This window comes from Chelonia mydas, chromosome 1 (assembly GCF_015237465.2).
Source record: "Chelonia mydas isolate rCheMyd1 chromosome 1, rCheMyd1.pri.v2, whole genome shotgun sequence".
NCBI lineage: Eukaryota > Metazoa > Chordata > Testudines > Cheloniidae > Chelonia > Chelonia mydas.
Genome location: NC_057849.1, coordinates 6,088,098 through 6,101,688, shown reverse-complemented (window position 1 = coordinate 6,101,688; position 13,591 = coordinate 6,088,098). Strand labels below are relative to the sequence as shown.

At 45.2% G+C, this 13,591-nt stretch overlaps 2 protein-coding genes across 2 annotated transcripts; both read left to right on the top strand.

The window, feature by feature from the left end:
* The first annotated feature begins 3,875 nt into the window (after positions 1-3,875).
* Positions 3,876-4,844, top strand: LOC102946814 (olfactory receptor 51G2). The gene has a single exon (XM_007069853.4). It carries the CDS (start codon positions 3,906-3,908, stop codon positions 4,842-4,844), a length of 939 nt encoding a protein of 312 aa, XP_007069915.2. The 5' UTR covers positions 3,876-3,905.
* A 3,008-nt stretch (positions 4,845-7,852) lies between these two features.
* LOC102943891 (olfactory receptor 51G2) lies at positions 7,853-9,520 on the top strand. The gene is made up of 2 exons (XM_037889805.1): positions 7,853-7,924; positions 8,534-9,520. Exons 1-2 carry the CDS (start codon positions 7,853-7,855, stop codon positions 9,518-9,520), a joined length of 1,059 nt encoding a protein of 352 aa, XP_037745733.1.
* The last annotated feature ends 4,071 nt before the right edge of the window (positions 9,521-13,591 follow it).

The window sequence follows — 13,591 nt, the reverse complement described above, 5'->3', positions numbered from 1 at the left end:
AACAAATTGGAAGGGGAAACAGTGGAGGGGAGGGTGGGCTCTGTTCTCTTTCTCTCTTGCCTAGATGGCTAATGTGCTCTTAGCTGATCGAGAGGTTATAACCGAGTTGGGACCTACTGAGCAGCAAGGTAGGAGATGGATTTGGGTGCAGCCCAAGAGAACTGAGGAGACTGAAATAAGGTAGCTAGAACCGTTCAAGTTCTGAGTTACTGTGGCCTCTTGTTAACAATTAAAACATACTTTAATCAACTACCCGGCCACCATGGAATGTGGGTAACTGGGCAGTCTGCAATTGCCATTTTAAGTTCTTCTGGTACCGTAATATTATCACAATTCAACTTCAAAAGCCTCCTTAACACGTGTATAAAGGAATCTCCTTGCAAGATTCTAGCTGCAGAGACTAGTCAATAATACTCAATGAGTATGCTCTTGGAGTGCGATGAGGTGTGTCATAAAAATAAAGGGAAGGGTAACCACCTTTCTGTATTCAGTGATATAAAATCCCTCCTGGCCAGAGGCAAAACCCTTTCACCTGTAAAGGGTTAAGGAGCTAAGGTAACCTCGCTGGCACCTGACCCAAAATGACCAATGAGTGGACAAGATACTTTCAAAGCTGGAGTGGGGGGGGCAAAGGGTTTGTCTGTCTGTGTGATGCTTTTGCCGGGAACAGATCAGGAATGCAGCCTCACAACTCCTGTAAAGTTGGTGAATAATCTAGCTAGAAATGCTTTAGATTTCCTTTTGTTTAATGGCTGGTAAATTAAGCTGTGCTGGAGGGAATGTATAGTCCTGTTTTTGTGTCTTTTTGTAACTTACGGTTTTGCCTAGAGGGATTCTCTATGTTTTGAATTTGATTACCCTGTAAGGTATTTACCATCCTGATTTTACAGAGGTGATCCTTTTACCTTTTCTTTAATTAAAATTCTTCTTTTAAGAACCTGATTGATTTTTCATTGTTCTTAAGATCCAAGGGTTTGTGTCTGTGTTCACCTGTACAAATTGGTGAGGATATTATTATCAAGCCTTCCCCAGGAAAGGGTGTGTAGGGCTTGGGGGGATATTTTGGGGGAAGACGTCTCCAAGTGGGCTCTTTCCCTTTTCTTTATTTAAAAAGTTTGGTGGTGGCAGCATACGGTTGAAGGACAAGGCAAAGCTTGTACCTTGGGGAAGCTTTTAACCTAAGGTTGTAAGAATAAGCTTACCTTGCCTTTCATGCAGGTCCCCACATCTGTACCCTAAAGTTCAGAGTGGGGAAGGAACCTTGACAAGGGGTCCTTACACAATTACAATATCCAAGGATACCAAATGGTGGGACACAGGTGGTCACCCACAAGGTATGCCAAGTTAGTCTGATGGTCAAAACCTTGTGGTCTCCTTTGTGTCTATGTCTACTGTTTCCCCTAGGGACATATTCCTCCCTCTATTGCAGAATTCATCAGTTAAGAAAAGTACAAGTAGTATACTATAGGCAAAGAAACAGAAAGGAAACAGATGAGGAAACAGAGGAAGTCCCTGGGGAGTTGTGCAGTGTTTCTGACTGGCATCAAATTCTGACTGAGAGGTCATTGGATTTCAACTTCAACTTAGAGTTTCCTTTCCCGGCAGGGAGGTTGTTCCTTTGTGCCTCTCAGGGTCCCATTTGGGGTGCCAATCTGTTCCCCAATCTTTAGATTGTTTATTAATTATATTGATTACTTAAGAATCCCCAGTAGTTAATTTGAAGGTTGAAGGGTTCTTGTCCCAAGATCAGGCCCAGTATTATTTAAATTGTTATGTAGTTGGGAACCATGATATCCACAGTTGCACACTCATACTATAGGAACTCCTTTATATTTTCAAATATTGTTTATTAAATATAAATATAAATATAAATTTAGCACAACCACGAACACCCCAACTCAGTAAGGTAGATAGAGATACTAAATAATGTACAACTGTACATCCCAATACTCACACAATCTCTTGTAGGACAACCTGAAGTGTTAGTCATTATCTTCCTTCTCACCATCACGTTCCCCATCATCACCAGTGGCCATCATTCTGGTACCTTCCAAGGACTACATCTCTTTTTCCTATCACCCCTAGCCTGTGGTGCCACTTTATAATAAGTTATGCTGATGCTGTTATGTTTGATACATATTCAGTAGGAGATTTTCCCCCTTTACCTTATTTGTGTTTCCTCACTTTATTAAGGTTGGATTGTCTTCTTCCTATAGGTTAATATATCAATAATCTCAACTTATTATCATATATGTCTATTCTTTACCATAGCCTTTTTGTGGTTGGGTATCACATTTGTTATTTCTGTCCTAACTGGTTATTTCAGTTCTTTCCAAGTTGTGGTGTACCCGTTAAGTTTAAAAGGGTATGAACTTAGGAAAGTCCCTATGCCAACCAACTTCAATGCATCCTCTGTGTTAAAGGTCACAACCATATATGGGTCTTATGCTTTAGCTCATTGCCATCTATCTAAGTGAAAGATCCAAAATATATGTACGCTAACCTTGACTTAGAACAACGCACAGGATGTGGCCAGTAGGTCACTTGTGTTACAACCAAAATATAGTCTAATATAAACTTATTATCATAAAACAAATAATTAAACCCATAAGAAAATAAGAAACTTGTGAGAAAAGATGTAGTCTTAGATGGATCTCATATATCTGTTACATATGTCAATTTGTTTCCAGGACACTTCTGTGGTTGAAATCATGTACATATGCACCTGTGGTCAGATGTTCCCCTTAAATTCTATTTTCAGCTCCCAAAATACTTGGGGTTTTCCAACTAGTTGGGCTGTTTATTTGTGCAAAGATTATCTGTTCAAATTTCATAGGCCTTAAGCCTTATGATAACTTTCTGAGGCTAATGACTTACAGGATACAGGCCTATTGGTTTCTTGCATCACTACTGAATGTAATGCAAAGTAGCATATCGTGCAAAGCAGTGAATATGATAAAGGCAAGCTAGCCCACTGCACTACAAAGAAAGGGGAGTGTAATAGTGGTTATATAACATTTATGCACATCACCTGTCACATAAGCATAGCTGAAATAAGTTGCACACTCAACTGGATATTAGTGGAAATCTAGTGTTTTCATATTCAGCCATCTCTGATGCCAGCCCCTTTCCCCACCCAGCTAAAGTAACTGTCAGTGTTAGCTGGTAACTTGCCAAATATGCACTGAAACCCTGCATGATTTGGAGTCTCAATAGTGGAGAAAATGAATATATATCTACAATGAAGCAATGGAACATGTTTATAAATAGCTTAAAAGCAGGACAGATAAATACAGTAGCCGTTTTCAGTGCACTTGCCAGGTGTTTATACAGGTCATGATACAATGGGTCATGCTCAGAATTGGAGGGCCAGAAATGGTGTCTGTGTGAAGGTCACAACTGTAAAATCATACAGTGCTCAAGTAGGCTGTGAGACTCCCAACAAGATATCAATGGGGCCAAGAGGTTAGCAGGATTCAAAGAGGGACAGGATGTTTATATGGGTTACCAGAAAATCCGATTACAGTAGTGAGGATTGTTTTAAAAAAAGATTTGGAAGGGATCTAAACCTTCCTGATTTACACCACAAAATATGTCTAACTAGTGGGTGTCAGGGGGAAACTTTCTCTGGAAGCAGGTTATCTCATAGCTCCCTATTGCAGGGCTTCTTCCACCTTCCTCTCCAGCATCTGGAACTGGATACTGAGCTAGATGGGCTACAGGTATGATCCAGTCTTACAATGCCTATCTTCCCAATACTATGTTTTTGCTGATCTTCCTTGAGCTCCTGGGAATCTCTAGATTTGCACTCAGAGCAGAAAGGTGTCTCATTAAATATCTTCTAGTCTCCTGTACTTTCTCCTTTCAGGAAGGACAGCTGAAAACTCCTCGGACCTGCCCAGTCCATGATGTCAGCTCTCAATGACACCAAATCCAACTCTGCAGTTTTCCTTCTCACTGGGATACCTGGGCAGGAAGACGTCCATCTCTGGATCTCTATCTCCTTCTGCTTAGTGTATGTTATTTCGATAGTAGGAAATTCGGTCATTCTGTTCATTATAAAAACAGATCCAAGCCTCCATGAGCCCATGTACATTTTCCTTTCCATGCTGGCCATCACAGACCTTGGCTTATTAGTAGCCACCATGCCAACCATCCTGGGCATATTCTTGTTTAACTCTAGGAAGATCAGCCTCGATGCCTGTTTTTCTCAGCTGTTCTTCATCCACTCACTTTCATACATTGAATCATCCATGCTCTTGTTGATGGCCTTTGACCGCTTTGTCGCAATCTGCAACCCCCTAAGATATGCTTCCATCTTAAACCTGCCAAGAATAGCCAAGATGGGACAGCTGTTTGTGCTAAGGGCAGTGGCCCTAATATTCCCACTCCCCTTTCTCCTGAAACGGTTCCAATACTGTCGAGCTAATGTCCTCTCCCATTCCTTCTGTGTGCACCAAGAGGTCATGAAGTTAGCTTGTTCAGATATCAGAGTCAACAGCATCTATGGCTTGTCTATTGCACTCTTGACAGTGGGGTTAGACTCGCTGCTCATCTTCCTCTCTTATGTGAGGATCCTCAGAACAGTGTTGAGCATCACATCACACGTGGAGTCCCTCAGGGCCCTGAACACCTGCGTCTCCCACCTCTGCGCCGTCCTGCTCTTCTACACGCCAATGCTCGGCTTGCCGGTGATACACAGATTCGGGAATAGCTCTTCTCACTCGCTTCAGATTGTCCTGGGATATGTCTACCTACTGGTCCCACCCCTGATGAACCCAATCGTGTACAGCGTGAAAAGCAAACACCTTCGTGGAAGGATAATCAGGGTCTTCTTCAAGTAATGGGTCACTTCATCCCCCGGCTACAGCACTGGTGACATGGGAGACAAAAAGCATTGGCCACCTATTCCATCTGGGATGATATGAGCTACTTATCTCGACTCTATAGAGAGGTTCAGATGAGGTCTAAGCCCTGGCGCAATGGGAGAGGGGTGTCCCCATCCACTGGTGAGGGAGGACAGTGCAAAGGGGGAAGGAGGCCAAGGGAAGCAGTGAGATTAATAAAGTTATTGTGTTTCTGGAGAGCCAGGGTACTGGTGGGATGTTGGCCCATAAAGAGCTGTATCCTTGGCTGCTCTGACCTCAGAATTCCTGTTGATACCGTCAATAAAGAGAAGGGATGTGAATGTTGTTTCCCATTACATCTGGCCTGTCATTGTCTCATCTCTGGTTAAACATCCAGGGGCCATGAAAAAAGCTGAAGAGCTGTTCTGCAGTCTCAGTCCTGCTTCTCCCTGAGAGCTCTGGGAGCTGCGTGATCCATGAGGGCTACAGCAGCTGTGGACAGGGGCTATTCAAGGGGTACGAACACCCACCCTTCCCCCACGCCCTCAGCCAGGTGCTTGTGACTAAAGCATGTCAGAAACATGATTAATGCAGGAGCCCTGGGAGAGGCCATTCAGGCAGCCCCCTCCCTCCTTATTGCTGGTTCTGCACACCGCACACTCGCTGAGCCCACTCCCCACTGGGGCAGAGCAGAGTTGCGTGTGTGAGTGGACGTCTGACACACTTGAATCCTGGAAAGAGACTCTGGCCCATATTCTCTCCCCTACCCTCCCTTTGTTCTGTACCAGTAATGGAAAAGTGTGACAATGACTTCAGCTCCCACACAGAGACCTGGCTAGTTCCTATCCCAGCTCAGCACCACCCCTGCTGCTCTTCTTCCCTCTGAGTCACCACCCTCTGCTCCTCCACTTCCCCCATGGCCCTGACCCTGCCCAGGCTGGAAGCTGGAGCCTTGCCGTGGTAAGAGATGTCCAGAGAGCCCTGATGAGACTGAGGCTGAGGGAACTGGGATTGTTTAGTCTGCAGAAGAGAAGAATGAGGGGGGATTTGATAGCTGCTTTCAACTACCTGAGAGGTGGTTCCAAAGAGGATGGTTCTAGACTATTCTCAGTGGTAGAAGATGACAGGACAAGGAGTAATGGTCTCAAGTTGCAGTGGGGGAGGTTTAGGTTGGATATTAGGAAAAACTTTTTCACTAGGAGGGTGGTGAAACACTGGAATGCGTTACCTAGGGAGGTGGTAGAATCTCCTTCCTTAGAAGTTTTTAAGGTCAGGCTCGACAAAGCCCTGGCTGGGATGATTTAATTGGGGATTGGTCCTGCTTTGAGCAGGGGGTTGGACTAGATGACCTCCTGAGGTTCCTTCCAACCCTGATATTCTATGATTCTATGATTCTATGATTCACCTTCCTTGGGCCTAAGAACCTAAGAACAGCCCCCAGCCTGTGTTCCCACCCACCAGGACACAGCACAAATTAAAGATGGGGAGTCCAGGGCTCCCAACAATGGCCTGGGCTCCCTGGCCAATTCTTACCACAACCCGGCTCCGGCCAGGCTGGGGCCAGGGGCTTGAGGTGAAGAGGAGGAATGGGGGAAGGGCCTCAGGATAAGGGGAGGAACAGGGGGGTAGGGTGTAAGGGGAAAGTAAGAAGCAGGGGATGCAGCAACCCTGAACCAATGCAGACCCCAGCAAGGATGTCACTGGGGGCTCCTGAGTTAAAGAGGAGGATGGGGCTGGGGGGTAGGAGAGGCACTTATCTATGGCCCAAATTATTGTAGCATCTGAGTACCTCTCGATCTGTAACATATTTATCAGTACAACACCCCATGCTGTAGGGCAATGTTGTTAACACCACTATGCAGATTCCAAGGCTGGAAGGCACCATTGTGATCCCTTAGTCTGAACCTCTGTATAGCAGAGGCCAGAGACCTCCCTCGAAATAACTCCTAGAGGAGAGATATTGGAGCAACATACTGCCTTGATTTAACAATTGTCAGTGATGGAGAATCAACCACAGTCCTTGGTAAATTGTTTTTATGGTTAATTACCCTTATTCTTAAAAAAAAAGAAAAAAAAACACTTTAGTTCCTTTCCAAATGTGTCTGATTCATCTGCCATCCGTTGGATCATGTTATAAATGTCTCTGCTAGACTGAAGAGCCCATTGTTAAATGTTTGTTCCTCATGCAGGTACTTACAGACTTGGGTCAAGTCACCCCTTAACATTAACACCCCTTTCCGTTAAGCTAAACAGATTGAGCTTCTTCAGTGTATCACTCTAAGGCAGGTTTTCTAATCCTTTAATCATTCTCTTAGCTGTTCTCTGACCCCCCTCCAATTTATCCATGTCTTCCTTGAACTGTAAACAATAGAACAGGATGCAATATCCCAGCAGTGCTCCCACCCATGCCAAATACCAAGGTAAAATATCCTCTCTGCTCCGACTCGAGATTCCCCTGGTTGTACATCCTGGATTTCACGGCCTTTTTCAGCCATTGCACACCACTAAGAGCTCATTTTCAGATAATTATCCACTATGACGTGCAAGTCTTTCTCAGAGTCACTGCTTCCCAGGATCGGTCCCCCATCCAGTAAGGATGGCCTGCGTCCCTTGTTCCCAGATGTACACCTTTACATTGAGCCATATTGAAAAAACATATTTTTGAGGCACAGAGGGACTAAGTGAGTTGCCCAAGGCCACAGAAGAAGTCAGCGGAAGAGGCTGGACCTGAAGCCAGTTCTTCTGAGTCCCAGGATAGCACTTTAAGCCCTGAACCATCCTTCCTCTTTGGGGCTAGTGGTTGGAGAGGGGGCAGCTGGCAGCTGAGCATGCTGAGATTACCAGAAACTCAGGGAATTAAACTCCTGTGAGATCACTAAACAGGAGCCCAAGAACAATTCCTTTTCCAGATGATAACGCTGAGTCATGCTTTCTCCTGAATCTATGGAGGGGCAAATCCATCATCCAGGGCACAGAGCAGGGTCACAGTTGGCAAGCAACTTCATATGAGCTCCCAGTGTGATGCAAAATGGGCAAATGTGACCGATAGGGACATAAGCCTGGAAGCGACCACCTGGGTAAATGAGCCCCATCCCCTTCTAGGCATGTGACCCTGGCATATTGTTTGGTGCATAAGCCTTTTTAAGGAGGGTCTGAATGAGTCCCCCCCTCCCCGATGGCTAGCTGGGAGTGGTAGAGACTTCAGAAGCAAATGGTATTTACATGAACATACCTAGTCTGCCTAGATATCCAGCTGACAGTGTGGTATTGCTCAAAGTGATCTACTTTGGCTGCTGTTGGGTTACAAATCACTGTCGTACTGAATGCAGGGTTAGTGAAATGTTGTTATCAATGTTATTTTCTTTATTGTATGAACAAAGGTGAGCAGAACTCTGCTTAAATGGTCCCAAATGAGGGGGTCTCTCTCAGCTGAAAGGACCTCGACCTGGAGAAACATTCCCCTTTAAGAGACAAGCAGCTTGGGATCTCATTCCCCTTGTCACAGCACACAGGGCTGTTCAGGGACAATTGCTTGGAGATTGGGGTAGCTCCCTTCATGGTCAAGTCATTACGCCTAACAGACAGAGGAACATTTCCTTCACTGTCACAATTCTCCACACTGGTAACAGGTAAGATATAGGGATACTCTTGTTCCACTAACCTTGCCTTCCTAAATTGCTGATTAGACAAAGCCATCAGCTCAGAAGGCTGCTTATGCTCTTCTAAACTTTTTTTTGCCTTCCCTTCCCTTAACGGATAAATTCACACCTGCAGTGTTCCTTCTCACCGGGATACCTGGCCAGGGAAACGTCCATCTCTGGCTCTCTGTCCCCTTCTGCTTCGTGTATGTTATTTCGATAGTAGGAAATTCAGTCATTCTATTCATTGTAAAAACAGATCCAACCCTCCATGAGCCCATGTACATTTTCCTTTCCATGCTGGCCATCACAGACCTTGGATTATTGATAGCCACCATACCGACGATACTGGGCCTATTCTTGTTTAATTCTCGGGAGATCAGCCTCAATGCTTGTTTTGCCCAGCTGTTCTTCGTCCACTCTCTGCAATTAATTGAATCCTCTGTGCTCTTGTTGATGGCATTTGACCGCTTCATTGCGATCTGTAACCCGCTGAGATATGCTTCCATCTTAACTCCATCGAGAGTAGCCAAGATGGGACTGGTGTTTGTGCTAAGATCGGTGGCCGTAATATTTCCACTCCCCTTTCTCCTGAAACGGTTCCGATTCTTTCGAGCCAATGTCCTCTCCCATTCCTACTGCCTGCACCAGGACGTCATGAAGCTTGTTTGTTCGGACATCACAGTGAACAACATCTATGGCTTGTTTATTACAGTTGTAACGGTGGGGTTGGACACACTGCTGATCATCCTCTCTTATGTGATGATCCTCAAAACAGTGCTGAGCATCGCATCCCCCGCGAAGTGTCTTAGGGCCTTGAACACCTGTGTCTCCCACCTCTGCGCTGTCCTGCTCTTCTACGTGCCAGAGTTCAGCCTGACTTTGACACACAGATTCGGGAAAGGCTCCTCTCCCTGGCTTCAAATTCTCCTGAGCTACATCTACTTGCTGGGCCCACCCCTGATTAATCCAGTTGTGTACAGCATGAAAAGCGAACACCTTCGTGCGAGGATAATCAGGGTGTCTATCAAGTGAAAATTCAGTTCACCATCCATTTCCAGAGCTAGTTACACAGGAGACAAGAAACTCAAGCCATGGCCACCTATTCTATCCTGGATCCTTACACACAAGATGACAAGAGTTACTTGTTAGGGGGCTTATTCCTTCACCCACTTACTTCCCCGGTCCTTCTCGCATGAACAGAGAGCAACAATACCCGAAGTCCAAAGGTGCAAACAATTCGATGTTTATTGGGGTGAACTTCCAGCAAGCATGATTGCAGTTTCCTCCCTTAGTGTCCCCCTTCCCAGCTCTGACACCACAGAGCCTTACACCTGTGTCCTTGTTCCCATTCCTGCCCTTAGCCAAACATGACTCCAATTTCCTTACCCCCATTCCCTGTTCCCATTTCCCCCTTTAGCAAAACATGATTCCAGTTTCCTTACCCACATTCCCTGTTCCCATCTCCCCCACCCACACACCCACCCCCTCACTTCCTGATTGACTGCAGACTATATAGTAAAACTTGAGTTCAGCTTAGCTATACCTTAACCAAACATTTTCCTGAAATTTAACTAACCAATCCTAACATATTGTAACATGATTATGTAACCAATTATATCCTACCACCTTAATTAGTTTACACCAAGCAAAATTAATTATACAGCAGACAGGAACAATCACAGAACCAGACAGAGATTATACAGACAAACAATAGCAAAGTGGGAACTATAATGACGAAACATACAGAAGAGAGGATTTCATATCCCAGCTATTGAAAAGCGAGTTCTTGCCAGACAGGATGCTCTCAGACTAAGTTTCCTTTTACATTTTCTAAGCATTTCCCTTTCTCTGGAGGTGATAGGTATTATCAGGACAGGACTGTATTCCTAACAGCCCAGTAGCACCTTCTTTCAATGTGACTAGTTTGGAAAGTGAGGATGTGACCGTTCGCTTCCCAGCTTATGGCTGCCTCTGCTGCTTAGCCAAAGATCTTAGCCTAAGCACAGGGCCTCAGACTGTCACAGGAAGAGAAGGCCCTTACATCGGCAGACAGTGATTTCGATTCTTTCTTTTATACCTCTAGAACTAGCCAAGTGATAAGAATACACCTAAATTCTATTAGTACAGGCCTTTACCGATAGGCCTGAATATCTATATCCTCATACTGCCACCCCTTTTTTTCTTTTTATTTTTCTTTTGGGATCCTCCTGCCCAGGTATCCCTGGAAAAGTATAGGACATATGGCAACACATTTCCTGATAGGGCCAGGCATCAAGGGGGAAGGTGTCGATATTCCATTTGTCCCACTGCCCCTTGTGTAGTGTAGTGCCCTGCACCTTCTCTCATACGGGCATATCACACCTATTCCAGTTAGTGTTCCAGACTTCCCATTACAGTGGGCCCAAGAAGGTTGGGTCCGGGTTGTCTAGTACACTGTAGGGTTTGGAGGGCTTACTACATTACTTATAGGTTATCTCCATATGCAACGTAACACAAGTACAGTTAACAATATAAAATCCACAGCAACACCGAGTCCTGACCACTGCAGTATGGTCCAACGTCTGAGACACCCCCAAAACACTGCCTCTCCTCCTTCGACGGGGTCACGATCTTATGTGTCCAGTTGCTGGCAGTTGCAACAAGGTGCCCCTGCAGGTTTTGCTTGCTTTTGTCCATATCATAAGTCCATTGAATGTTCACAGAGAAATGGGATATTGTCCAAACCAGCTTGACCACTTGGTATGGAATCAGGCCATATGCCCTGGCTTATTCACAGCAATAAGATTCACAGATCCATTTGTGCACCAAAGTCCATACAGCAGCATGTAGATGGGTGTAGTTTGGTTATGGGCTGGTGTAATTGTGCCCCCAGTAATATGTACATTCCCAGCAAATCACCTTATACACGGTACACCCTATTGTCCATCCCTTGCATAGGCCACTGATCATGCTCATCTATAGTCATAGGAGAGGGGCACATCCAAACATTTTCTATTGATTTACACTATTTTACACACCCCTCCATTGATTCCCAGTGAGCTCCTCCCCTTCTCATTATTTCCATAGGGCTCGTGGGGGCCACCTTAGTTTCCATTCCATTTCCAGGTACCACGGTAGCTATTACACAGGTGCTGGCCTCCTAGCTGAGCATTTTGCATTCCCATACACATCTTCCCAGCCAGGGTCAGCCTTTTGAAGCCATCCCCCACCCACATCATGAGGTTTTCTGTTCATTAAAATGCAACAGTGCTAGCAACAAGACAAACACCACAGACAAACAACACAAAACATACATCCATGGTATTCTGAGTTATTCTTCCACTGGCTCCAGCTTGCTTGTAGAGTGTCTGAAAAACAAAAGAAACAGTTTCCACCCCCATGGTGGGGACAGACTATTGCTTAATAATAATACCACTTTCTTTTACAAACTTCCTTGCTAATTGCAGGAAAACCAGAAGAATTACCTCCAGGCTGTCCTTATTTTGTTCTATAGTCAGGCTGTTCTATAATCAGGCTAGTGAATTACCCCACTCACTGGTCATTTATGAAATGCATGAGGTGGTGTACCTCAGTTTCCCCTCTTGTGCAACAGACAATGTTTGCAATAGTTTCTCTGCTGTACCAAGCATTAAATTTATTCTCAGGTAATAGCTGAGAGACAGCTTCAGATTTTAGCACTCTACACACACACGCACCCCTCACGGTTAACCTGTCCCCCTTATTTTCAGGCTTGACTTGTTTTTTTCACCTCCTTTTCCTGCAGGGCCATAATCTGAGTCTTCTAGTAGCTTGTTTGCTGACCGGACATATTCATTATTTGCAGCTCCTTTGTGCCCATCAGCTAGGTAATTTGCATTTACACACAGAGGCTTACTAGCTTGCTTCTGGATCCAAAGCTGTTAGCAGCTCAGACACTGTCTTAAAAGGGAAACATTTTACTTCCACCAGAGTTCTGATTACTTTCATCTCCTGCTCCAAATCACACAGAGATCTGAAAAAGAAAGCACAACCTATTGTGGCCCCTTTTGGAGCCCTACTAGGATTTTAATTAAGTACCATGTTTTATTTGCATTTCTTTTACCCCTTCTCCAATATACACTGCACACGTCCTGGGAAAATGCAACATTCTGGACTTTGTAACCAACCTACAAAACACCCTCCGAACCTCTTTAGCCCTTGCTAAAGAAAACTTACAGGATGCTCAAAAAGAGCAAAAAGCCTGGTATGATAAACATGCCAGAGAGCGTTCCTTCAAAGTATGGGACCAGGTCATGGTCTTAAAGGTGCTCCAGGCCCATAAAATGGAAGCATCGTGGGAAGGGCCATTCACGGTCCAGGAGCACCTGGGAGCTGTTAATTATCTCATAGCATTCCCCACCTCCAACCGAAAGCCTAAGGTGTACCATATTAATTCTCTAAAGCCCTTTTATTCCAGAGAATTAAAAGTTTGTCAGTTGACAGCCCAGGGAGGAGACGACACTGAGTGGCCTGAAGGTGTCTACTATGAAGGGAAAAGTGCTGGTGGTGTGGAAGAGGTGAACCTCTCCATGACCCTTGGGCGTATGCAGCGACAGCAGATCAAGGAGCTGTGCACTAGCTACACACCAACGTTCTCAGCCACCCCAGGACTGACTGAACGGGCATACCACTCCATTGACACAGGTAATGCTCACCCAATTAGAGCCCAACCTTACCGGGTGTCTCCTCAAGCTAAAACTGCTATAGAATGGGAGATCCAGGATGTGTTACAGATGGGTGTAATCCGCCCCTCTGGAAGTGCATGGGCATCTCCAGTGGTTCTAGTTCCCAAACCAGATGGGGAGATATGTTTTTGCATGGACTACCATAAGCTAAATGCTGTAACTCGCCCAGACAACTATCCAATGCCACGCACAGATGAGCTATTAGAGAAACTGGGATGGGCCCAGTTCATCTCTACCTTGGACTTCACCAAGGGGTACTGGCAAGTACTGCTAGATGAATCCGCCAAGGAAAGGTCAGCCTTCACTACACATCTCGGGCTGTATGAATTTAATGTACTCCCTTTCGGGCTGCGAAATGCACCCGCCACCTTCCAAAGACTTGTAGATGGTCTCCTAGCAG

What these genes read in the sequence shown, in the direction of transcription:
- LOC102943891 (XM_037889805.1), top strand. Translation starts at nt 7,853, where the DNA reads ATGAGCTCCCAGTGTGATGCAAAATGGGCAAATGTGACCGATAGGGAC. An exon ending in GCCTGGAAGCGACCACCTGG is followed by an intron (nt 7,925 to 8,533) that starts GTAAATGAGCCC and finishes ATTGCTGATTAG; the next exon opens with ACAAAGCCATCAGCTCAGAA.
- LOC102946814 (XM_007069853.4), top strand. Translation starts at nt 3,906, where the DNA reads ATGATGTCAGCTCTCAATGACACCAAATCCAACTCTGCAGTTTTCCTT.